Raw genomic sequence first — 25,137 nt, 5'->3', positions numbered from 1 at the left:
AAAACATGAGGAGTCAATTTCCTTCAGGGACTTCCCTGGTGGTCCAGTGGCTAAGACTCCATGCTACCAATGCAGGGGGCCCGGGTTTGATCCCTGGTCAGGGAAGTAGATCCCACATGCTGCAACTAAGAGTTCACATGCCGCAACTAAAGATCCTGCATGCCGCAACTAAAAGATGCCGCATGCCACAACTAAAGATTCTGCATGCTGCAACTAAAAGATCCTGCACGTCGCAATTAAAGATCCCACATGCCGCAACTAAAAGATCCCGCACGTCGCAATTAAAGATCTCACATGCCGCAACTAAAAGATCCCGCATGCCGCCACTAAAGATCCCGCATGCCACAACTAAAGATCCTGAATGCTGCAACAAAGATCCCACATGTCACAACCAAGACCCAGTGCAGCCAAATAAATAAATAACAGAGTCAATTTCTTTCAATTTTGCTGCACATACACTAGTTAAAAGAGTACCTGATAAGTAAGGGTCCTTTTGTCTACTTTGGAGACAGTCCTTTAAATGATGTCTTTTCCAGGGTGCATAACCTCCTAGTTGCAAGTCACAGGGCATCTGATCTTCATCCAAAGACAGATTACTGTGACTGGCTTTAGAAACAAGCTTAGAATATTGTTTTAATAATTAAATTAAACTTTACAATAATGTAACATAGTAACAAGGAGCCATCTTGGATGTGGAGAATAAATACAAAACCTGAGTAAATACAAAACTTCAATATCCAAAGGTATACTATTGAAACATAATTTTTCTCTCTAAATTATCCTCATTTCTACTAAATCTAGCCAAATTAACACATTACTGACCAGGGAATTTTTGCAGAAACTAACGCCCATGCCTGGCAATTTGTTATGTAAGTGAATATTGAAACACCTGCATCTGAGTAAAGTATCAGCAACTTTTTTTGCACTTAATGTATTTATTTGAAACTTTGTATACGTCTTACTAAAGCATTCTAATATTTCGTTAGAGTGTGACAGGCAGTATAGCAGGCACCTCTGTGCAGGGGAACAGAACATCTATTACAAATATACCGTGTTTCATTGAGCTTTCCCCTGGAAGAGCAGACTCTACACTTCCCAGCAGCATTTTTTTTTAGTCCTGTGGGTATTATTTCCTCTAAAATATGTTCTTTTATTTCATCTGATAGTCGACAAGGTGGATCTGTGCAGGGGGCTTGAAGGACCAGGTGCGGGACTACCACTACATTCACCAGAATGGTCAATCACCCATTCTCTAACTACTGCTAACAAAAACTGCTTGTAAGTCATTTTATTTTGTGCAATAAGGCTACAATAAATTTTAAACGCATTGAATAAACCGCAATTACTCAAATAGAAACCCACTTTCTTAAACCATTTTTGAGTTTTCTGGAGGATACTGAAGTTTGCCAGATACTGATTGGGCCGATCAACTCCTTTCATATATTTATTATACTCTTATATACAAGTGGGCTTAGTTATCTGATGGCCAGTCCTCCTGCATTCCTTTCCTGTAGATGCTATGGAGGTGTCTTGAATAGTTGTCACCATGAGGACTAGCCTCTTGTCTTTCCATATAAGAAGAATCACTTCTCCCTTCTGTAAGAATGTCATTTCTCCCCTCTGTAGATTTTTAGATTTCTCCTTTAATTGGTTTAGTAGACCACGATTCTCTCTTACTTCAGATGTGAACACACTATTGTAATAACTGTCTTGGTAAATATGGTGCCATGAACCAAGATAAGGTTGTAGGACCAACAATATTGTTTCTTGCAGTTTCTTTCCTTTACCCATGTAAATCTCAAGGCTGCATATATATCCAGTTTCACTTTCGCTAACCATCCTGACCGAAATCCATATTTTGTAAGTTTTCCAGGATTACAGGTTTTGAATCTGAGTTGTCCTCTCCACCTTATCATTGCCTCATCAAGTGATAGCTCTTGTTTGGGTACATAGAACAATTGAAATTTTGGCAGAAAATAATCCAAGAGGTTTAACTTTTGAAATTCTGTCTGCAGGAAGTGGAGTTTCTGAGTTATCGTTAAAGTGAAGAAATGTCATTATTTGTTCAAACCTTCTTCTCGTCATAATCTTTGGAAAGATAGGTGTTTCAAGTAAGAGATCAGTCGACCAATGTTCTTCCCAGTGTGACTTTTTTTTTCAGAATTAAATTTTATTTCACTTTGATAGAAACCGTGAAAAAGATTTACATTTTCCCACGTTACAGCACAACATGTCAACGGAATATTTTTTGCCATAAATTAGATCTTGTTGATTTGTGTAAATGAAACAACAGTTTATATTCTTCAAGATAAAAGCAAAATGACTTAGTAAATGATTAAGACTGTAAATCCAGACATAAACGTATGGCTTCATTATTAACATCCTATACTGTCCATACGAAATCATTTCCATCATCAAGTAGCACCCATTTATAAAAATGCATTCCTAACGGTGTTCTAGTCAGTTGGAATACAGCAGAAAAATTAACAGTTCAGAAATATGAGGTGTACATTTTTGCTACATATTAAACTGGGTGGTAACTACGCCGTATGTATTGAGTTCTGACTAACTTTTATTACCCATAAACTTGCGTTCAAATAATGTTAACCAATAATCTGAAAAATCTATTTAAAATCAAATAATTGCTACTTTTATGTTTGCAAAGAAACTCTCTGACTACAGTGAAAATTTCAAATAAGTCCATTGGGAGAAAAAAGTAAAGCAAATTTTTTGAATGGACTGTTCATTTCCTACAGCAGTTGGTTTCAAACGTGCAAAATAAGTAAACTAAAACTCTATGCTACGAGGAGAATCATCTTAGAGCAAATCATCTTAGAAATTACAATTTGTAAGATCAGTAAATATTTCAGAACATACTAGAATATGACCTAATTATTCTTTCAGTTAATTACAGAAAAATACAACCATAGAATTATTCTCGTTACCTGGACTGAAGATTCAAGTAACTCTGCCGGCCTAAACGGTAGACAAAGGTCCAGTTTAAGAAGTAGTGTAGAGGGCTTCCCTGGTGGCGCAGTGGTTGAGAGTCCGCCTGCCGATGCAGGGGACACGAGTTTGTGCCTCGGTCTGGGAAGATCCCACATGCCACGGAGCGGCTGGGCCCGTGAGCCATGGCCGCTGAGCCTGCGCGTCCGGAGCCTGTGCTCTGCAACGGGAGAGGCCACAACAGTGAGAGGCCCGCGTACCGCAAAAAAAAAAAAAAAAAAAGGAGTAGTGTAGAAACTTTGAAGGGATGTCTGGTTTCTTTCTACAAGTATAAATATGTTTTCAATGCCATCATGTCTGTGATTCAGAATGTCAAATTACAGCACGTATTGATAGCAGATGTCTATGGCAAGTAGGCAATATTTGGTCCGTTATGAAGGATGAAAAAGAAGAAAGAACACATTTCTTTTCTAGAGAGGAAAAAAGAATATTAAATAGAAATTATATTCAGGAAAGAAAAACCTGGTCCCCGAAATAAAAGGGCCATTAATTGAAGACAGCAATATTACTCTTTATTGACACTTAGAAGCATTATCCCTACTATTAGGAATAATGTAATAACACCTTATTCTTATTATGTATTATAATCATTAAGTACGTATGAACACATATATAAAAATACACGGACTTCCCTGGTGGCGCAGTGGTTAAGAATCCACCTGCCAATGCAGGGGACACGGGTTCAAGCCCTGGTCCGGGAAGATCCCACATGCCGTGGAGCAACTAAGCCCGTGCACCACAACTACTAAGCCTGCACTCTAGAGCCCGCGAGTCACAACTACTGAGCCCTCACACCACAGCTACTGAAATTCACACACCTAGAGCCCAAGCTCCGCAACAAGAGAAGCCACCTCAGTGAGAAGCCTGCGCGCCACAACGAAGAGTAGCCCCGGCTCACTGCAACTAGAGAAAGCCCGCGTGCAGCAACAAAGACCCAACGCAGCCGAAATTAAATAAATTAATTAATTTAAAAAATATATATATATACAGATAACTGCATGGTGACTAAGTAATCTGGGAATAAGTCCAGAGTCTAAGTCACAGCATGCATAAACTGTTTATGTCTTAACTGCTCACTTATACCTGAACAAGTTTTCATTAAGCATACTAATAATTTTCAAGGGATGTAATAAAAAATCTGGTTGCAGTATTTTATTATTTTGCTGAATTACATTTGGGAGAAAGAAGCTAGCTGCTTCACCTATTTTAATACTAATATATTCTGAATCATGTTATACAAATACATACATAGAAACTTAAAAGATCATAAATTTTCCACGAGGAGATTTATTTAGTCTGTGTCATGGTGTGTATTTGCAAAACATTTTAACACTGCAAACATTAGAGGTTTCAAGATCGGACAAAGGAAAAAGTTTATACTCTACAATGATGATGCTGGTGTGTACTTCTCCACAAAGCCTCTTAGTAACATCAATCAATAGGAGTTAGCAGTTCATCAAAGAACTGCTTGATATCCATCATTTCCTGTTGACATGAACTGTGTATCGTGCCTCCGTAGGTTTTGAGGGTTACATTGGGTGGATTTACCAATGTTTTTAGCCTTTCAGCAGTAAGAGAACCAAACATTAGGGGAACTAAAGGATCCAAATCTCCATGGCACTGAAGAATAGAAATGTCTCTATTCACGCCACTGATAGAACCCCGTGGCAAGGAAGCCCGCAGGGGCAGCCAGCAGCTGAGAGCAGTGACGCCGGCCAGCTTCTGCTGTGTGGTCAGTGCCATGTACAGAGATAAAGCTCCTCCCTGAGAAAATCCTCCCAAAAAAATTCTGTTAGAAGGAATGCTATTCTTCACCTCTTGCCCTATCAAAGCTTTTACACTTTCTGCTGCCTGTTTAATTCCAGTTTCATCTTCCTGTGAATCTGGTGAAAGACCAATAATGTCAAACCAAGAAGGAATGGCTATGTTCATATTTAACGTTACAGGCATAACCGGTGCGTGTGGGCAGATGTATTTGATGTGGGCGCTTCTGATACCTGCCAAGTCTTCTGCCCACCCATGCCCTGTGTCTCCCAATCCATGAAGGAAAATCATCGCGGCGGTGGCCTTCCGGACGGCGGGCACAGTGGCAGGCAGCGGGGCCGACATGTTATTGTGGCACATACACCGGCTCGACCAACCGCACGTTGGAAGTGGAAGGCGGAGCGGGTGCAGGGCTGCAGCCAAGGGGGTGCGAGCGCCAAGTCCGGCCCGCCCACAGGGGCACCCAGTGTGACTTTCTTATTTGTGCCATCAAAATTATTAATCCGGGCTTCCCTGTTAGCGCAGTGGTTGAGAGTCCGCCTGCCGATGCAGGGGACACGGGTTCGTGCCCCGGTCCGGGAAGATCCCACATGCCGCGGAGTGGCTAGGCCCGTGAGCCATGGCCGCCGAACCTGCGCGTCCGGAGCCTGTGCTCCTCAACGGGAGAGGCTACTACAGTGAGAAGCCCGCGTACCGCGAAAAAAAAAAAAGATGAAGCAGTTTTGCAAAGCATCAGAGTGAAATAATAACCGTCTATGAATGACAAAAGACATAAAGGTGACGGTTAAAGATCTGATTACAATGCAGTTGACAAAGAAGCTTAACTGAGTGCTATGACGTACGACATTTTAAGATAATAACTAGAACTATGACTGATAACAATACCAGGACACATCCAAATTTTAGGAACTTCATCTAATTTCTAGAACATTTATTTTAGTAAGATTTATCCATACAACATAACGTAAAAAGGTTTATCACCACTCGCCTGACAATGTTTCCAATGTAATTTAACATACGAAATAATTCAAATTAATTTAAAATTTCTCTCTGAGATAACTCAGGGGCCCATTGAAACATCCCAAAGTTAGTTAGAGGCTAAAAGAACTTCATTTAGAATTTGATCCTTGGGAAGTTTGTCAAAAATATCAAAAAGTTTTAAAACACCTGGTCAATTAGGATCATAAGTCACTATGAAACAATACTTATTATTTTAACAAAAGTAACAATAAAAGATTTCAGAGTCGGGCTTCCCTGGTGGCGCAGTGGTTGAGAGTCCGCCTGCCGATGCAGGGGACGCGGGTTCGTGCCCCGGTCCGGGAAGATCCCACATGCCGCGGAACCTGCGCGTCCGGAGCCTGTGCTCCGCAGCGGGAGAGGCCACAACAGTGAGAGGCCCGCGTACCACAAAAAAAAAAAAAAAAAAAGAAAAGATTTCAGAGTCAAATACAGTAAGTTACAACAGATCACTAAAGATCACTTAAAAAGTGAAGAAACTTACAGTTTGTTATCAAAAGCAGCTCAATATTCCAGGAAAAACTATTCTCTTGACAGAGGGAGAGTAAACCAAAATCCAGCCTTGTACCTGCTCACTTTTAATAACAACTTCATCTATTTAATTAAATTCAACCAAATCTTAGCCAGTTTTGATCATGCATAAAACTCTCTTCTCAAGGTTCCTTTCCCACAACCGTTCCATCACTTTCTATATCCGTGTAAGTTTGTCCTCCTCTCTTTCCCCCTCATTTAGAAATAACAAGCTTCAGGACAAAATTACTCTTTTCCCTTAACAAAAATATCTCCATTCTTCTAACCTTCTCTTACCGACAACATGTATCCTACTTTATTTACATACTGAAATGTTTCCCTTATTATTTCTAGTAGTTTTTAATTGCACATATATTACAATTTTTAACCCTTAAAATGAAAACCAAGAAGCAAGCAATTATGAACTATTTGCCATACCAGTATTTCCTGACTGGCAAACTTAAGAACATATTCCATAACTTCTAAAAATATATACTTTTTTCACAGCATAATTTTTCTTCGATGTGGTAAAAGATGTGCATCTAATAAACCCAAACATCTTTAGTTTTTCTCTCATAAGAAGGCAAAAGTAGGCAAACTCAGACTTGTCTAGCTGTCTGTGTCCAGTGTTTTTTTTTTTTGTTTGTTTGTTTTGCGGTACGCGGGCCTCTCACTGTTGTGGCCTCTCCCGTTGCGGAGCACAGGCTCCGGACACGCAGGCTCAGCGGCCATGGCTCAGGGGCCCAGCCGCTCCGCGGCATGTAGGATCCTCCTGGACTGGGGCACAAACCCATGTCCCCTGCATCGGCAGGCAGACTCTCAACCACTGCGCCACCAGGGAATCCCCCAGTGTTTTATCTTATTAAAAAATGATCTAGACCTTCAATGAATTCTCATCATTTAACTTTCTCTTTCTAGGAGCATACTAAAAATCCCCCAGTTGTGTAAAATACACCCTAGGGAACAACTACAAGATGGAATAGAGCTCTCATTTCCCATTTTCCTTTTAGACAAAGGCTTATAGCTATAAGTTGGCCATTCGGCCAGAATTCTTCCCAAGGGACTTTCAGATGGAATTAAAGGTACCTCCCATGTTTAAAAGCAGACAAATGACTAAAGAACAACAAAGGAACCAACCCAAAATATATCAAAACGAAGGCCAACTAAACAAACAGGAACCTTTCAAAACTCAAAAGAGAACGACTTCGCTGGGTTCCCTGGTCCCACTCAACCATGACTTCCACACCAACGGCGCCACAAATGCCTCCTAACAGGCTGGATGATTCACAACCTTCCCCAAAAGCGTGGAATCAAGGGGCGGGGGGTTGGGGGGCACTTCCCCAAGTGGCCAAGGTGTGGCAACTCTTCCTCAAAGAAGGTTCAAGCTACAGGAGACCACGTCCTTTTCAAGGAGAGAGACGGGAGTAAGATGGGGCTCCAGCCGCTGGGACAGCCCCTCACTCTCTCCCCAGGAGGCAGCACTCCCACAGGCAAGGGCTCCAAGCCCAACCCAGGGCACCCCTCCCTGCTCCGACGGCGTTAGGTGGGAGGTCGAGAGCGGGATGCACACCACAGGGGCGCCGACGTGCCTCCTGGCTGGCTCAGCCAATTTTGTTACCAAAAATTCGGTCCTAGTCCTGATGCCAAATGAGAATAACAAGAACCAGGTTTTGAGGATAAAGGAAAGAGAATTGTATTGATTGCCAGCAGATGAGAAGGGTAGCAGACTAATGTCCTGAAAACTACCGTCCTGCCTTCTGGGGAGAAAGCAGGTGTATTTAAAGGAAAGTCTTGGGGCTAGGGTTTAGAGCAACAAGCAAAAACAGCAAGAAGGCCCGCCCACGTTAATCTGGAACAATGAATGCAGAGTAACAAGAATATAAGTTTTAGTTCCCAGGAAGAGAGGGAGAAGACAGGAAACATTTCGCTTAGAAACCATCCATAAGTTTTAGCCTTGTGGCCCTGTTACAGTTTGATGTTATTTATTAGCTTATTAAAAGACATTATCACCCTGTATGCTACTGACTTGTGAAATATTATTATAAATGATAATTCCTGCAGTTAACCGGTGTTAAATAAATTACTGGCAAAGACAATCTCAGTCTCTGAGCGTAATTTGCCCCCAACAATGAGAATTTTAAGGACTGCAGAGGCGGAGAAGCTAAAGGGAGAGGAGATAAGAAAGGGCTAGAGGAGAACCGTGGTGCCCCTAAAGAGGTGGAAGGAAATGGGCTCCACAGCCCAAGTGGAGGGATGCGCCTAAGACAAGAGGGAATGGGAGAAACTTAAGGACAAGAGGTAGAATGAGACATGAAGTTGACCAAGCTTGTCAGGGCCTAGATACATATTTGTTTATTTACCCAATTTACTGTGAGCCCAACTCCGTCCAGGCACTGGATTCCAGAAGGGCAGCAGCCGGGCCCGGGCACCCCATGTAACGCGAGCAGCCAGGGAAGGAGGCGAGTGGGAGCTGGGACCGAGGGAGGAGAAGCCGCCGCGGTCAGAGCTGAGTCACGAGGGTGCTAAATTAGCCCCGCGGATAACAAGCCCCTAGCAGCGCCCACAATCCACGCGCGCTTTGAGCGGCGCCGGAAGTGGCGTCACCGAGCCGGGCGTCCTTTTCAACTAATGGCCGCGCGGTCCGCCGTCCGACGGTGACCCAAGCGGCACCTGAGGAAAAAAGACGGGAGGCGCATAAGGCGCAAGAAGAGACCACCCATCTACGTCATTACGCGAGTTACCAGAGCAGCGTAGTCGGGGACCAGTGTCTCTTCCAGCTTCCCTCTCGCCGGTTAACCTAGCTCAGGGTCACCACGCCTTCAACCCGAGGACCGCTCGAAGCTGCCCCCAGTAAAGATGGCGGATAGGCACGGAGGAAAAGCCGGAAGAAGGCGGGGTGGGAGGAGCCGGCAGGGGGCGTGTCCTGGCTGCAGAGAGGTTCGGATGGGCGTAGCCAGCAGCCCCTACTGGGCTTTCCATCCAGGATGCGCACACACCGCAGCCAGCCGCGTCCCTCCGTCGTCTCCTGGGGTCGGGTCACCACTGGCTCCGCCCCTGTCCGGAAAGCTCCCTCTTGGAAGGTGTCACCTGAGTTTCCGAGATTTGACCGGAGTTGGGCCGCAGACCTCCAGTCCCTCGGCGATGGAGAGCACCCAGGAGAAACCCGCGGAGTCTAGTTCCCCCGTCCCCGGGTCCGAAGAGCCTGCCGGCTTGGCCAGGGACCCCGACGTGTTGCCTCCCAAGGAGTCGGAAGGCTGCGCCCGGCCCCTGGAGACGGCCCCCAAGAAAATCTGTGGATATTTAAGTAAGTTTGGCGGCAAAGGGCCCATCCGGGGCTGGAAATCCCGCTGGTTCTTCTACGACGAGAAGAAATGCCACCTGTATTATTCGCGGACCGCGCAGGATGCAAATCCCTTGGACAGTATCGACCTCTCCAGTGCAGTCTTTGACTGCAAGGCGGACGCCGAGGAGGGGACTTTCGAAATCAAGACTCCCAGCCGGATTATTACCTTGAAGGTAAATGGAGCAGTTTTTTCCTTTTCAGCCGGGATGAGATCCCACGGCACAGCAGGGCGCAGGTGGGTGGTCACAGTAAACTTACGATAATCACCGACCCTGATCAGCCCAGTGAACTCTGGGTGCCCAGAGTTTTGTATTTTCCAAAGCACATTCACACCCACTTCCTCATTGGGTTCCCACAGCAAAGGCCGGGATGATGGACCCATATTACGGATCAAGAAACTGAGTCACAAAGAGATGAAGTGACTGGTCTGAGGTCACACAACTAAAAAGTGGTGTAGCCCACACTTGGAATCGCATAGCTTTTCTACCTCTCAGTACTGTGTCAAAACTTTTACTTTTAGGTGTGGCTAACAATTCTGTTACCTTAACTTTCTTACTTGGGGCTGAAGTATAGTCAAGATATGAGCTTTGTCATCCTCTCTCAAGGCCCGGATCCTGAATTACTTTTCTTGATGTTGTGGCCAAGGGGAGTGAATGCTGAGAAAATGTTGGCAGAGATTGGGAGATAGATACTTAGGTTTCACTGATCAACCTAGATTGTTCATTGATGCACGTCTAAACCTGTTTTCTCATCCGTAGGTTTTGTTTTATTATCATATTTAACTGAGAAAGCCTGAAGCAGTGCAAAGGCCATGTGCTTTGAAATCAGACAAGCTTGGATTCAAATTCTACATCAGCTACTTACTAGCTGTGTGACTCTGGGCAAGTTAACCTCTTAGTACCTAGATAGTTTGTGAGATTTCTAACAGGGTGTGTAAGCACTTGACACATCACAGGCACCTACAAGTTGCTGAATTAATCTCAGTGCCTAGAATACAGCCTGGCACCTAGTGGGTCCTCAATAAATATTTGTTGAATGAACACACATAGTGATAGAACCAAGGTCAGAAAGTTCCTGTCATGTCAAGAGGAAGTGCCCTAGAACTTAACTGGAAAGACAGATGTGGGCTAAGAGTTCTGGAATTCACACTCAGAAGAGGAGAGTGTGCCAGAAGACTGCCACCTCCCTGACCCCCACCCTGTCTTCCCACACCTCCACCCCTACTTGCAGCCAACTGGGCATCTCTTGAGTCCCCTAGATATAGCCCACAGCTTTAGTTCCACTTTACTGTCTGGGCCAGGCTAGTGACCAGGCTGGGGGGGGTGGGGGGGATCAGCAAAAATAATGCAAATTAGGAATTCCAGGCCAGGAGGGCAGGCATTTTAGGGTTACGTGGCTTATGGGTCATGTGTCTGCTCCCACACATTGAATGCAGTCTACAAGGTCGCTAACACATGCCTTTTACTATTCCGTTGATCCGTGTGTGTGCCTGGCACTGTGCTAGGCACTGGAGTGTGGCGCAAAATCAGACCTGCCCCCTGGGGCTCAAACCACTTAAGGTCTTGTGAGAGACGGACAGGGAGACTGGCATGCACAGTAAAATGTTCTGTAGGGACGGTATGATAAGTCTATACCAGAAAGGTGCCGTGACAGGAAGGGTCTGTTCCACTGAGTAGGTGGGGCTATCCAGAGAGGGCCTCATGGGCCAGAGTAGAGGTGGGGTGGGAAGGGGGCGACCACACCTTGACGCTTGAAAGAGAAAATCGGTTTTCTACAAGCAGACAAGAGGGAGAAGGATATTCCAGACCAAGAGAGCCCCATGAGTAAACATAGGAAAACATGGTACAGCCTGGAATGTCCAGGCAAATCCCAGGAGCCTGGGGTATAGAGGGGCCCACAAGATGGAGTGGAAGGGCAGAGGCCCGAGGGCAGGGCATTTGTCAGGCCAGGGAGCTTGGACTTTGTCTTACGGGCTGTGGGAAATTGTCAGAGCCTTAAGCAAGGAAGCACTGTGAGATGAGAAAGCTGAGCAAGGTCAATCTGGCTTTTGGGTAGAGAACAAGTTAGGAGGAGGCAAGGCTGTGGTTCGGGAGTCCGTCAGGAAGTGGTCAGGAGAGAATGACAGCCGAGCTAGAGCTGTAGCAGTGGGGAGGGAGACAAATGGGGGCGGCTAAGCATGTGAGGGAGGGGTCAGAGGTGACTTGTGTAACTGGCTGACTGCCTGGTTGGGGCAGTCACTGACAGCAGGGAACCCAGGATGAGGAAACCGCAGGATATACAGTTATATGTCCCCCTCAGTAGACTCTTAAGTTCCAAGAGGATAGGGCCATGTGTGGGGGCTCACCAGTGCCTTCCACAGTCCCTGACACGTATAGTAGATGCTCAATACACACCTGTCCAATGAATTAATAAAATGGGTTGTTCGGGTATGGGCGGGAGCTTGTCAGCACAAGGTCATGGTGAAGCCCTGGGAGGGGCTGAGGTCTCTCAGGGAAAGTATATAGAAAGAGAAGAATGGTGGGCATCATTTTATCTGATTTGATACCTCCATGACAGGCCGAGGGCCTCTTTCAGGGAGCCCCCTAGCCTTGTGCACACCTCACCGTGGTCCTCTTGAGAAGGGGGCTTGCCCTGGTTGCCTGCTGATGTTCTCGCGTGGCCTTGATGGTGGGCAGCTCTGTGAGGCTCACCATCCACTCCCAGCGCCTGCCCAGCTTCTGCAGCCCAACCCATCCTAGGCTTTCTCTATGTAAGTCACAATCTCCCGGCCATAAATTACAACAAATCTCTGGTCTAGAAGTGGGAGACCTGGGTTCTGGGACCAGCTCTGCCACCACCTGCCTGGGCGACCTCAAAGCCTCAGTTTCTACATCTATGGAAGGGGCCGATCACTCCCGCCCTGCCTCCCCAGTGGAGGATCCGGCAACATCAGGGATGTGAGAGTAGGTATGTGGACCATCCGGTGCTGGGAGACTAATGACCAGCATCAACCATACCTCACGTGGGCTGCCTGGAGGGTGCCACAATGTTGTGTGCATATGGCTTTCCCCAAGCACATCATCCCCAAAGCAGGAGAGATTCTCCCCATTCCACAGAGTCAGCTAGGACACTGAGATGTCACACAGGGAGGTAATGATGCTACTAGGGCCCCAGCCAGGTCAGAATTTCAAAGCTCTCTCCCTCTCTCTTAACACCTCCAAATTCTTTTATCCAGTGAGCACATTTTGAGCACCTACTGCATGTCAGGAACTATGCTGGATACTTTACTTTCCTTACTTCATTTCACCATCATAACCACCCTATGAAACGAGTGTTATCATCACCGTAGGACAGATGAGAAAACTCAGGCCCAGAAAGGTTAAGGAACCTCTGAGTGGGAGATCAGAGCCCGATTATCTTCTGTTGCCAAGAAGCATGTGGTGTTTCAGAGGTGTCACCCGCAGTGACAATTTTTGTTTTTTTCTGGGAAGGAGAGAGTTGCCAAGCCTCCCATGACCTTCCCGCATCCCTCACCCAGTGCCACCATGCGGGCACAGGGCCTTGCCAACTAACCCTTGTGCTTCTCAGGCCGCCACCAAGCAAGCGATGCTATACTGGCTGCAGCAGCTGCAGATGAAGCGCTGGGAGTTCCACAACAGCCCGCCTGCACCTCCCGCTGTCCCTGACGCTGCCCTGGCTGGGAATGGGCCCACCCTGCGCCTCGAGCTAGGTACCCAACGGGCTTGCCTCCTGCCCACACACCCAGGGCTCTTGGTGACCAAGCCTTTACCCTGCTTTTGGGAATGAGTGGGAGGACCCCTCTGCTAAAGAAGCAGAGAGCCAGGGATGTGACTCAGGATGAGCTAGGGCAACAGTATAGCATCAAGGGCAAGAATATGGGCTCTGAGGCCAGGCTGGCTGGGCTCAGATCCTAATCCTGTGCAGTCTTAGGCAAGTTGCTTAACTTTTTTGAGCTTCAGTTTCCTTCCCTGTAAAATGAGGTTAATAAAGAATACCTACTCCTTAGGGTTATTATGAGGATTAAATGAATCCTTACACCTTAAAGGGTTGGAACAATGCCTGCACATTGTCAGAGCTCAGTAGATGTCAGTTACTATTATGATGATGACAATTTCGGGAAGATCTCAAGAAATGAAACTTTCACAGAGTTGCTATGAGGAAGGTTAATGAGAAAATGCAGTTATTGTTGCTTCTTACATAAACGCTTTTGTGCTGTGAGTTGAGTAGATCCGTGATCTTATCCCCAGTGTTGCCGTGGGCAGAAGCTTCACCCCCACCAGGTGGCCCACGTGATCCCAAATCCTAAAACATCCCAGCATGGAGGAGTCTGGGAGCTCATACCCTCCTACCCGCATGCTGCAGCCAGCACTGTGACCAACAGGTTTCACAGCTGAGACAGACCACCCACCGAGCTGCAGTGTGTCTAACATGCCTCACCCTCAGTTGACAGGGAAGCCCAATGGGCGAGGGCAGGACCTGTGGCCGGACACCTCCTAGACCCTGGTACCCGGATGCTTTACAGACTGAGCTCATCTGCCCTTACCCTTCTCCCCCCTTTTCCTTCCCTCAGTAAATGGGCTTCATTTACCTAGTTGCCCCTTCCTGGATCTCAGATAGCCAGTCCAGTCACCTGGGCTGGCCATGTCTACCCTCTGGCCTACACGTCAGATCTAGGCCCTCACTGCTATTGCCTTGGGTCAGGCCTCAACTCTTAGCTAGAAAACCACAGCAGTCTCCTCTCCAGTGTCCCCAAGTCCCAGCCTGCCACCTCAGACCCAACCTCTTCACTGCAGCCCGAGTGAGCTTTCTCAAATGAGCGCCTGAGCCCCACCCCGCTTCCGTGGCCGCCCTCCATGTCCAGTCCCAGCTTTTTAGCACCAGGCTCAGGCCTCATCCTTCCTCGTCTCACCTCTGCCTGCTCCCCCAGTGCCCGCCTCGTGCTGTGCACTTCAGCATCACCAGAGGCGCCCCTGCCCCCTCTTCTCTGCCTGGCGAATTCCTGCTTACTCTCTATGGCCAAGCTCCACTGCCACCTCCTCCTTTTGCCAGCCTCCTCTTGGAAGCCTTCCGGGACTTTGCCTGCTGGACTCTCTGTGAGCCCTCAACACTTTTTGCAGATGGTTACATTGTGTTCTAATCACAGCGTCCTTGTCAGTCTCTGCCCCCTAGCCCTCAAGGGTGAGGACCATGTCTTTGTCACCTGTGTCCCAAGTATCTGGTACCCTGCCAGGCACATTGGATATTTGTTGAGCGAATGTGTGAGCAAATACACACATTAATGAGGAAAGGAATGTAAAGCCCTGAGCAAAATGCCGGGTACATAGTGAGTGTTCAGTGTATGAGAACTGTCCTAATAATATGATTATTATATGTGTACCTGCACACTGTCACTGTCATAGTAAATGCTCCTTTTTATGGTTTATGATACTCATCTGTAATTTTCCCAGAGAACCTTCTGGGTGTTTTATGCTTGTAAGGACTCTCTTTGGGGAAGGGTTTGTTTGCTTTTGCTTCTGCATTTCTACTCACCCTCGACTCCCATCTGCGGGAGAGCCAACAGCCCTGGCTGTGCGGGAAACTGCAGCCTGAGCTGACATAGTTGCCGGATCCGCCTCAGTCTAGAAGCAACGAGAAACCCTCCCGAAGACAGAATTCCTGAGTGTCTGGAAATCCGAACCAGTTTATCAGAGGAATGGCTTTGGGTCAGCACGCTCAGCGGCCTCTTCTGGGCCAGCCCCTGCTGTGGGCATGGTTGCCACAATGACCAGGCGCCAGTCTCCTGAGGACGCTGCGGGGACGAGCCCTTCTGGTCCCGCAGCAGGCCTTCACACTCCTGGACCCAGGGCCCCTGCGAAACCTTCCCCAGAAAGACATTCCTGGAGCCCTGAGCAAGCTGGCAGGCCCTGGCTTAGCTGTCTGGAGATTAGCTGCCCCACCTCTCCTGTCTCCACCCGATCTAGTCTTTCTAAGTGCAGTGACCCGACCCCAGCCCCAACGTGGATGATTTTCCTTTTCTTTGTTCCCCAGACCAAGAGGAGGCGGAGCTAGAGGAGTTCCTGTGTCCCGTGAAAACGCCCCCTGGGCTTGTGGGCATGGCAGCTGCCTTGCAGCCGGTCCCTGCTATGCCCTTGGCCCTTCAGAATATCTCCCTCAAGCACTTGGGAACTGAAATACAGTAAGTGCGGTGGAGCTGAGGGGCCTGCCAGGCTGCAGGCAGCACCTTCTTTGGAGCTTACAGTGATCTGGTGTGACTCCCCTGCAGGGAGGTGGACTTGGGTTGGGGGTTGGTTAGGGGCTTTATTTTCAATTCATTACATCATTACTTTAAAATACTATATTTGTTCTGATTTTTAAAGTAGTACACATTTTTTGTAGAAAGTTAGAAACATCTAGAAAGGTATAAATTTAAAATTACCCATAGTCCTTTCACGCAGACAAGAGTTCTTAGCATCACTTTCCTCACATTTTCTATATACATATATGCGTAATTGAGATCATATTCAATGTAATGGAGTGGTGGCTTCACAAATGTCTACATATGTCAAATGCTTCAAATTATTCACCTTTCACATGTGTAATTTACTGTACGTTGATTACATCTTAGCTTCTTTTTCATCTAATAATGTGTGATATATACAATTTATATTTTCCACTGGCAGGCTTTGTTTTAAATAGTTCACAAGAAGATAGCACTATGGCCTGAGCTTTGGGGCCAAACTGCCTGCATTTGTATCCTGGCTCCACCAGTCATGGGCTGTTCTGCCCTTGGCAAGTTGTTTGATTTCTCTGTGCTTCACTTAAGTTATTCGTACTTGTAAATACAACAGTATTTGCCTTACAAGATTAGTGTGTGTGTGTTTGGGGTGGGGCAGGGGGGTTATAAATGGGTTAATACATGTAAACTGCTTTAGAACTGTGCTTGGGGATCAGTAAGCACTTAAATATTATTCTGCTGCTATTATTGTTGCTCTAATTGAAGGGATGGAAGCTTTTGGGAATTCAGACTGTACCTAACACTGATCCTGTTTGGGTGCTTATTTTCTGTGTGGACTTCAGACAAACTGGGACCTCTTAGAAAGCAGAATAGATTGTTCCCTGAACTTAGATTAGAGACCCCGCCTCGTGTGACTCAAGCGAAGCATTCCTCTCTGTCTCGGTGTTTGAATTTGCTTGGGTAACTAACAGGGGAGTGGTGCCGTTCTCAGGAGAGAAGCAGGTTTTAGGGAAAATATGATGAGTGTCCTTTAGGATCTACTGGCTAGAGATGGAACTACCCCACAGACATTTGGATGGAAAGGCCTAGAACTCAGGAGAGAGATCTGAGCCAGAGAGAGAGACTTGGGGGGTATGGGACCTGGTTGAGCCTCCCAGGGTGAGAGGACAAGGACAGCGCCCTGCAGGGGATCTTCCCTTGGGAGGAGTGGGAGGGGACTGGGTACATGGGGAGCCTGCTGTGGGGACAGGGGACCTGAGAAGCCCAGCCACCCAGCCAGTGTGTGTCCAGGGCGGTCTCACCGAGATTAAGCCAGGTTCGTGCCTAATGATGGCCACCCGACAACAGAAGCAGAACTGAGAACCTGCAGAGACGGAGAAAGGAAGGAAGTTTTCCAAGGATCAGTCAGTTACGTGTCATAACCCACAGAAAATGTGAGACGGTTTTGCAAGTGCCCTGGCTGCTGACAGCCCCGGAAAGACCAGGGTTGCCCTTGTCTCCTGCACCCCCTTTCCCTGGCGGGTCTTGGTGCTTGCTCTTGGGTCTGCAATGAGCCCAGGTCATACTCGAGGAAGGACACTGTGCTAGGTGCTTTACACTCTCAACAAGATGTCTGGACAAACCTGTGAAGTGGTATCTAATGGTTAAGTTCTCAGACCATGGATTAGACATCCAAGTCTATCGCTCAGCTCACCATTTACTCATTCTGTGGCTTTGGTTACCTATCCTTTCCAAATCAAAGTTCTCACTGGGCAGTGGAGGTTATAATAGTGCTTACTTCATTGGGCCGTTGTGAGGAGTAAAAGAGTTAAACGCATGTGGGTGAAGATTAGATGAGTTGAAATCCTAGGGTTTATCTTAGACCCGGCCCATGCAAGGGCCCAGTCATTGTTTGTTGTGGATATGTTCCCCATCCCATTGCAGATGGGAAAATCCAGGCTCTGAGAGGATAAATGTCCTGCCCAAGGTTATCTATCCTTCCAGAACAAGTCCTTGTGACCACTACTCCTGTGCTGACCAGGCCTTTCAGGCCTAGAGCTAAACCTACACAGAAAATGATCCATGAACTGCTCCAAGCAAAGTCAATACATTTATGAAATGGAGATGCCTCTTCCAAGCACAGTAGTTTGGCTGGGTAATGGCCACCTGGGCTGTGACAGTAGTTACTGAGCTGCCCATCCTCAGAGGAGATGTATGCTAGGGCTTAGAATGATCTTTGCTGCCCTGAAGTTGGGGTTTCTATGCCTTCCCACACCCCAGGGGTGACTGCTTGTGAGGCCCTGGACATATTGGGGAAGCTGTAGCCCCTGGACAAGGGGAAGTATGGGCAAAAATGATGGTCACCCCACCCAGCCAGTGCCCCTGGCCATAGGGATGTGCCGCAGGGTCCTTGCCAAATCATGTGGCCTATGGTGTGTGAGATCCATATAATGGGGCTCAGCACAAGACCCAGCACAGTGTGATAATCAGTAAATAGTGCCTCTCATGGTCATCATTCATATTAATATGACCACCACCCTTTTATTTTTAGATGGGTAAAGTAAGAACTAAAAAGAGGAAATGACTAGCCCAAGGAGTCAGGGCTCCTTATTCAAGGTCAGGTGTTAGGAGTGCTGAGTTCTAATTTCTTCTCTGTTCTAAATTTAATTGATTAATTTTACCTTCCATAAGTCATCTGTACTCTCCATTGAAGTACAATCTCACTCTTTTCCTATTCGAGACCCAACTATACCAAAAAACTGCATTTTGTTTTAAAAACAAGCTTAAGATCAAATGATAGTTCTTTGAAAAGATTAACAAAGTTGACAAACATTTATCTAGAAAGACCAGGAAAAGAAAGCAGACTCAAATGACTAAAGTCAGGAACAAGAGAGGGGACATTACTACCAACCTTACAGAAATAAAAAGGTTTATAAGGGAATACCATGAACAATTCTACGCTAATAAATTAGATAACTTAGATGAAATGGACAAATTCCTAGAAAGACAAATTACTGAAACTGACTCAAGAAGAAATAGAAAATCTAAACAGACCTGTAGCAAGTAAAGAGATTGGATTAGTTATCAAAAAATTACACCCCACCCCACCTACACACACACATGCACACACACAAAAACCTAGGACCAGATAACTTCACTGGTGAAGTCTACCAAACATTAAAGAATTAATACCAATTCTTCACAAACTGTGCTACCACCCCCCCAAAAAAAAGAGGAAAGAGCATTTCCCAATTCATTCTATAAGGCCAATATTATCCTGATAACCAAAACCACACAAAGGTAATGTTTTGAACACCCAGAGCCTTCACCTAGACTCTCCTTATATTAATTTTGCCAGCAGCCTTCTTTTTCTAACTTCACAGAGGGCATGGACCTTCATGAATCTCAACTTTATGTAAGAATTTCAGTTTTAACTTCATACTTTGCATGGGTCCAAAACCGTGTCTTCTTTCCTCCTTTGCAACCAAGGCTCTAGGTTTCTGGTATCAACAGTTTATTTCTGATCACAAGAAAAAATAAATGTAACTATGTGTGGTGATAGGTGTTAGCTAGACTTACTGTGGTGATCCTTTTGCAATAAGTATATGTATTAATATGGTGTACACTTGAAACTAATATAATGTTACATGTCAATTATATCTCAATTAAGAAAAAGCAGTTGATCCCTGGACAAACTCATGTCCTAGCCAACTTACACAATAATAATGCTGCAAACAAAACACTTCAAAATTCGGTGTCATATAATAATAAACATTCATTTCCTGCACATCTGGGTTCACGTGATACAGGCTAGGTTCACCTGGTCTTGGCTCCAAGCCGTTGGGAAGATCTAGGTTTCTTCCACATATTTCTCACGTTCCATGGACCAGCCGCTATAAGGCATGTTCTTCAAGAGGGCAAGCCCTACGTGCAAGCACATTTTAAGCCTATATTTACATTATATCTGCCAACATCCCTTTGGCCAAAGCAAATCACATGGCTGTGCCCAAAATCAAAAGGAGGAGGGGGACGTACTCTGCTCCTGTGGAGGTGATGGGGAAGGGGTAAATATTTGCTGAAAAGTAATTTAATCTATATATGCATCTTCCTCTTTACTTCCCACTTGAGCTTCAACTCCTTTTTTGTGTTTAGTCCCTAGGGATTCTCCCTTCCTTTTCTGAGAATTCAGCTAAATATTTTTGAAATATGTTTTGCATTTATCTAGCCTCTAGGTGTTTGTGGAACAAGGGTTTTTCAGATATTTTGTCCACCATATTGCTAGACGTATACATCGCATGGAGGGATGATAGAGCAAAGCCAGGACTCCATCACAAGTCTACAGACTTTTTCATCCTTTTGTTTTCTGGCCACGCTATTGCTGCCCTTTAGATAATTGACCTCCTCCCGCAGTGTTTTTCAAACTGTTGACCAGTAAGAAATACATCTTATTATATGGCTCAATACACATATATGTAATTCACAAAATTTTAATCCTTTCTAAGTGGGGCGCATTCTGATATTTTCCATTCCATTTTTTTAAAATGCTGGTCGTGATACTAAACTGATTTCACAGTCTACCAATGGCTCACATCCTGCAGTTTGAAAGACACTGACCTAGTGAACTCTTTAGCCATTTTTTCTTCCTTGTTAGGTTTGGAATATGTCAACTTTTATACCTTTGCAAAGGGAAAACAAACTCAATCGAACTGCCTTTTCATCCAACTCATGAACTTCTCTGTGGCCTGTGGTGCCAGGCCAGCCTTTGGTGCTACCTAGTTCCTTCATGCAAAACAAACATCTGTTGAGTCTGTCTGTACTCTGGGCACATGTGACCCAGTGCCAGGTGCCAGTAGGCATGCAGGTAGGTTAGTACCCAGTTCTTGAAGAAAAGACACCACTACTCAGTCTAGACAAGTACTTGGTCAAAGAGTGACCCATGCATGAAGTGTAGTAAGCTCCTTGGAGGCTGTGAGGTGATCAGTGAAGGCTACAGAGAGAACAGGTGTGAGCAGGGAAAGAAAGCAAGGGGAGCAAGAGGCCGGGAGGTGTTTGGAACTTTTCTCAGCAGAAGTAGGGCGCCACTGGTGATTTTTAAGCCAGGTGGTTATAAGACCAGGTGAAGGTTTCAGGAAAGTTAGTTTGGCAAATCCATTTCAGTGAATAAAGCAGACAAATGCCCCTGCCCTCATGGAGCTTATATTCCAGCAGTGGGGTTGGAGGCAGAGGAGTCCAGCTTGTATTGTTTACAAGGAATACTGCATATCGAAGGTGATACGCATGATGAAAAATGGAAAGGAGAAGGGTAAGGGTGATGGGAGAGGCTCAGATGGGTTACCTCCTGCAGGGTGCCTGCAGTCAGGCAGACTGATCAAGTCATGACTGGGGCGGAGATGCAGCCTGAGCGCCAGCAGTGGCAGTGGGAAGGGTAGTGGGCAAGATAGCAGGGCTGTCAGCCCCGTGATCCTCTATTTTCCTTTCAGAAACACAATGTACAACATCCGGGGCAACAAGCAGACCCAAGGAACAGGCCACAGACTCCCAGGGGAAGATTCTCCACTGAGCGAGGAGCCTCAGAGGGAGGAGCAGCCCTCGCCTGCTGACCTTAGCGCCCCAGGTGAGCCTCTGCCTGGGTCTGAGCTGCCTTCAGAGACTAAGTGGGTGCCCTCTCTCCTCCCCATAAACATACATCCGTGCTTTTGTGTGTCAAAGATGCAACTCTCCAGGTCACTCCTCCTGGGCTTCCATGGGTCTGGTAGTAATGATTCATTCTTTCTTTCTTTCTCTCTTTCTCTTTCTTTCTTTCCTTCCTCCCTCCCTCCCTCCTTTCTTTCTTTCTTTCCTTTTTTTTTAACTTGTGGTAAAAATAACATAACAAAATTTACCACTTTAACCAATTTTAAGTGTATAATTCAGTGGCATTAGGTACATTCACGTTATTGTGTGACCATCACTACCATCCATTTCCAGAACGCTTTTCATCTTCCCAAACTGAAACACCAAGCAATGATTCTTGAAGTAATAAGGGAAAATATCTGTTGCTTTTTCTTTCTTCCTTTTTTTTTTTAATTTATAAGGAAAGGATATAAAAATGCTTTTCTGGGATGATTAAAATCAGATCTACCTGAGGAAGCAGAACAAATGACCTCAAGGTACTCATCCCCTCTGTGACATGGCACTTTATTTCTTTTACAGAATGTTAGGACCCATACCATCAGGGGGGTTTGGCATCTTTGAAATTAGCATAAATGCCCTTAAAACATGTTTTAACTATGTAGAAACAGTTGGGAGAAAACTGGCTAAGGCAGCACTGAGGGGTCTTATGGCAGAGAGGACCCCTGGGCTGTGTAGAAATTACTGTAGAAAAAGCACCGCTTTGGAGCAGTGCCTGATGAGGCCCCACAGATCATGATGAATAGCCCAAGAGAAGATCAGTACTGTATCTAATCAATAATAATAATAGAACTAGCACTTACATGTAGCAGGTACTTTGTGCCAGGGCTACTCTAAGCCTTTTTGTTTTTTTGGTAACAGTTTCATTCTGATATAATTCATATACCATACAATTCACTCCTTTGAAACATATAATTCAGTGGCTTTCAGTATCTTCACAGAGTTGTGCAACCATCACCATAATCAAACTTAAAACATTTTTATTACCCCCAGAAGAAACCCCGTACCCCTCAGCCATTAGTCCCAGTCTCCACCTCCCTCCAGCTCTAGGCAACCACTAATCTACTTTCTGCCTCTATAGATTTGCCTGTTCTGGACATTGCATATAAATGGAATCTACAATATGTAGTCCTCTGTGATTAGTGTCTTTTACTCAGCAGAATCTTTTCAAGTTTCATCCACAAGTGCTTTACGTGCATTAACCTGTTTAGTCTTTACAACAACCTGAGCGGTAAATACTGTTCTCCTCATTTAATAACTGAGGGAACTGGGAACGGATGTGAGGAGTGACTCGCTCACAGCCCCACAGTGAGTAACAGAATAAGATTCAGACCAAACAGTCTGGCCCCATATTCCTGCCTGAAGCCTCTTTTCTGAGTCAGTGACTTTGCAAACTACCTCTTTATTGCCATGAAACCTTGTCCGCATAAACAAAATCTGATACACAAAGCAAATAAAAGCAGAGTTGAGGCAGGGTTGGGAGTCCAGGCTCCCCCTCAGCCCCTCCCGCCCCACCCTCTTCCCTTCCCAGCCAGCCCTTGAGGCAATCCCACGAAATCCTAGGGCACTAATTGAAAACCACTGTCTTAGGCCTCCATTTTTCCCAACTATAAGATGGACACAGTGATCCTACCCTGCCTGCACTCAGGGTTGGTGGACAGTAGCCTGCAGGGCTCCAGGGAGCCTCCCTGCTCTCTTAGATCCCGTGGCAGGAAAGAGAAATAAGCATTGCATTCCTCTGAGCTCTGCAGGCTGCTTCATACCTAGCTCGACCAGATTTCTGTTAAGCCTGGAACAAGACCGTTCTGTTCTTGTACTCAACAAGGCCAAGGAGTTTCTGGTTCCTGTCACCTACTAGAGTAGTTTTTTGTCTGCTCAAGACTATTAGGTTGGCCCTTGGCCTGGTCCCCAAAAGAAAGTTGCTAAGTCATTCAGCTTGTCCTGCAAGCCCTGCCTGTCCCCTCCCCTGGGATCTCATACCACATCCTTATTTTTAACATCATAGTCCCAAAAGAACTGGGTATGACTTACTACAATGTATATCAGGGGGAAGATAAATGAGTAATTTGAGTTAGGAAATTTAGATAGGCTCAAGAAAAAATCCTGCGGTGTACCAAAGGTGGGCAGCAAATGTGGCTCTGAGCTTCTCAGCAGCCAAGGCAAAGAGGGAAATGCAAGTGGTTGGGTTACTTCCAGTGTCCATAAGACTGTAAACACATATTTTCTTGAAAGAAGCAAAGCTTGGGGCCTCCCTGGTGGCGCAGTGGTTGAGAGTCCGCCTGCCGATGCAGGGGATACGGGTTCGTGCCCCGGTCTGGGAGGATCCCATATGCCGCGGAGCGGCTGGGCCCGTGAGCCATGGCCGTTGAGCCTGCGCGTCCGGAGCCTGTGCTCCGCAACGGGAGAGGCCACAACAGTGAGAGGCCCGCGTACCGCAAAAAAAAAAAAAAAGAAAGAAAGAAGCAAAGCTGACCCTGAGAGCTGAGAAGAATTTATGTTGGAGCCTCATAACAGACATAACGTGTATGTGCCCTGTGATCAAAATTCTCAGAGTCTCTTGACCATATAATCAGGCCATTACATGTCCCTTGATGCAGGCTGATGGCAGAGCCCTAAAGCACAGGCTGAGGGTAGGGCGGAACAAGGCAGTCTGGGTGAGTGTTTCTCTAACATTGGATTTAAGAATAAAATTTAGGGACTTCGCTGGTGGCGCAGTGGTTAAGAATCCACCTGCCAATGCAGGGGACACGGGTTTGAGCCCTGGTCCGGGAAGATCCCACATGCCATGGAGCAACTAAGCCCGTGCGCCACAACTACTGAGCCTGTGCTCTAGAGCCCGCGAGCCACAACTACTGAGCCCACATGCCACAACTACCGAAGCCTGTGCGCCTAGAGCCTGTGCTCCACAACAAGAGAAGCCACCGCAATGAGAAGCCCATGCACCACAACGAAGAGTAGCCACCGCTCACCACAATTAGAGGAAGCCCACGCGCAGCAACGAAGACCCAACGCAGCCAAAAATAAACAAATAAATTTATTTTTAAAAAAAAAAGAAAGAAAATTTAGCACCGGTCAGCAAACATTTTCTGTAAAGGGCCAGATAGTAAATATTTGAGGCATTGTGGGCCATACAGTCTCTGTTGCAAGTACTCAACTCTGCCTTTGTGGAGTGAAAGCAGTACAGACAATGCACAAATAAATGGGCATGGCTGTATTCCAATAAAACTTTATTTACAAAAGCAGGCCGCCCAATTTGGCCTGTGGGCCATTGGTTGCTGACCCAGGCTCTACTGGAAATAAAAGGATACAGCCTTGAGACATTCAGCTGTGGGAGGTATATCTCCTAATTTAGCTTGTAATTAGAATCAAATGAGAGTTTACATTACTCACTGGGGCAAGAATGCAGAGTACAGATATTTTGTGCTCCTATCAATGGACAGATCCGTGTGCTTTGAAAATCGCCCAGAGCCTGGAGGTGAGATCCCGAAATAAGAAAAAATACATCCTGCCTGGGCCCATGCCTGAGGAGATGGCCACCTGGCAAACACTAGCGGGGTAGCAGGAGGTAACCCATGCAGGTTGAGATTGGAGAGTAGGGAACAGAGAGAATAGGGAACAGAGAGAGTAGAGGATG

General features: G+C 46.1%; 2 protein-coding genes across 6 annotated transcripts in view; one reads left to right on the top strand and one right to left on the bottom strand.

Annotated features, from left to right (window-relative positions):
* Nucleotides 1–4,437: 4,437 nt before the first annotated feature.
* LOC132491944 (acyl-protein thioesterase 1-like) lies at nucleotides 4,438–13,182 on the bottom strand. Of its 2 annotated transcripts, none has more exons than XM_060101021.1 (2): nucleotides 13,167–13,182; nucleotides 4,438–4,961 (listed from the first exon to the last, which is right to left on the bottom strand). In XM_060101021.1, exon 2 carries the CDS (start codon nucleotides 4,954–4,956, stop codon nucleotides 4,438–4,440), a length of 519 nt encoding a protein of 172 aa, XP_059957004.1. In that variant the 5' UTR covers nucleotides 4,957–4,961; nucleotides 13,167–13,182. The 2 variants fall into 2 exon arrangements, with proteins under 2 accessions (XP_059957004.1, XP_059957003.1); XM_060101020.1 differs by lacking the exon at nucleotides 13,167–13,182 and having other exon boundaries at nucleotides 4,438–4,669; nucleotides 4,772–5,130.
* The window catches only part of TBC1D2 (TBC1 domain family member 2), a 42,795-nt gene continuing 26,592 nt past the window's right edge, over nucleotides 8,935–25,137 (top strand). For 3 of the 4 annotated variants that reach the window (XM_060101013.1, XM_060101015.1, XM_060101016.1), the window contains exons 1-4: nucleotides 8,935–9,813; nucleotides 13,208–13,349; nucleotides 15,668–15,815; nucleotides 21,314–21,447. In XM_060101013.1, the coding sequence (XP_059956996.1) occupies nucleotides 9,154–9,813; nucleotides 13,208–13,349; nucleotides 15,668–15,815; nucleotides 21,314–21,447 (1,084 nt within the window). In that variant the 5' untranslated portion in view covers nucleotides 8,935–9,153. The remainder of the gene's footprint in view (nucleotides 9,814–13,207; nucleotides 13,350–15,667; nucleotides 15,816–21,313; nucleotides 21,448–25,137) is intronic. The other variant, XM_060101017.1, reaches the window with a different exon arrangement.

Source organism: Mesoplodon densirostris, chromosome 6 (assembly GCF_025265405.1).
Source record: "Mesoplodon densirostris isolate mMesDen1 chromosome 6, mMesDen1 primary haplotype, whole genome shotgun sequence".
NCBI classification, from domain to species: domain Eukaryota; kingdom Metazoa; phylum Chordata; class Mammalia; order Artiodactyla; family Ziphiidae; genus Mesoplodon; species Mesoplodon densirostris.
Note: the sequence above shows the minus strand (reverse complement) of the source record. Positions and strands in the feature narration are given on the sequence as shown.

Excerpts from the sequence above, each read along its gene's own strand:
- LOC132491944 (XM_060101020.1), bottom strand. The coding sequence starts at position 5,130 with ATGTGCCACAATAACATGTCGGCCCCGCTGCCTGCCACTGTGCCCGCC. Across the intron at positions 4,670-4,771 it reads TTTTTGGGAGGATTTTCTCA|GGGTTCTATCAGTGGCGTGA; the intron begins GGGAGGAGCTTT and ends TTCCTTGCCACG.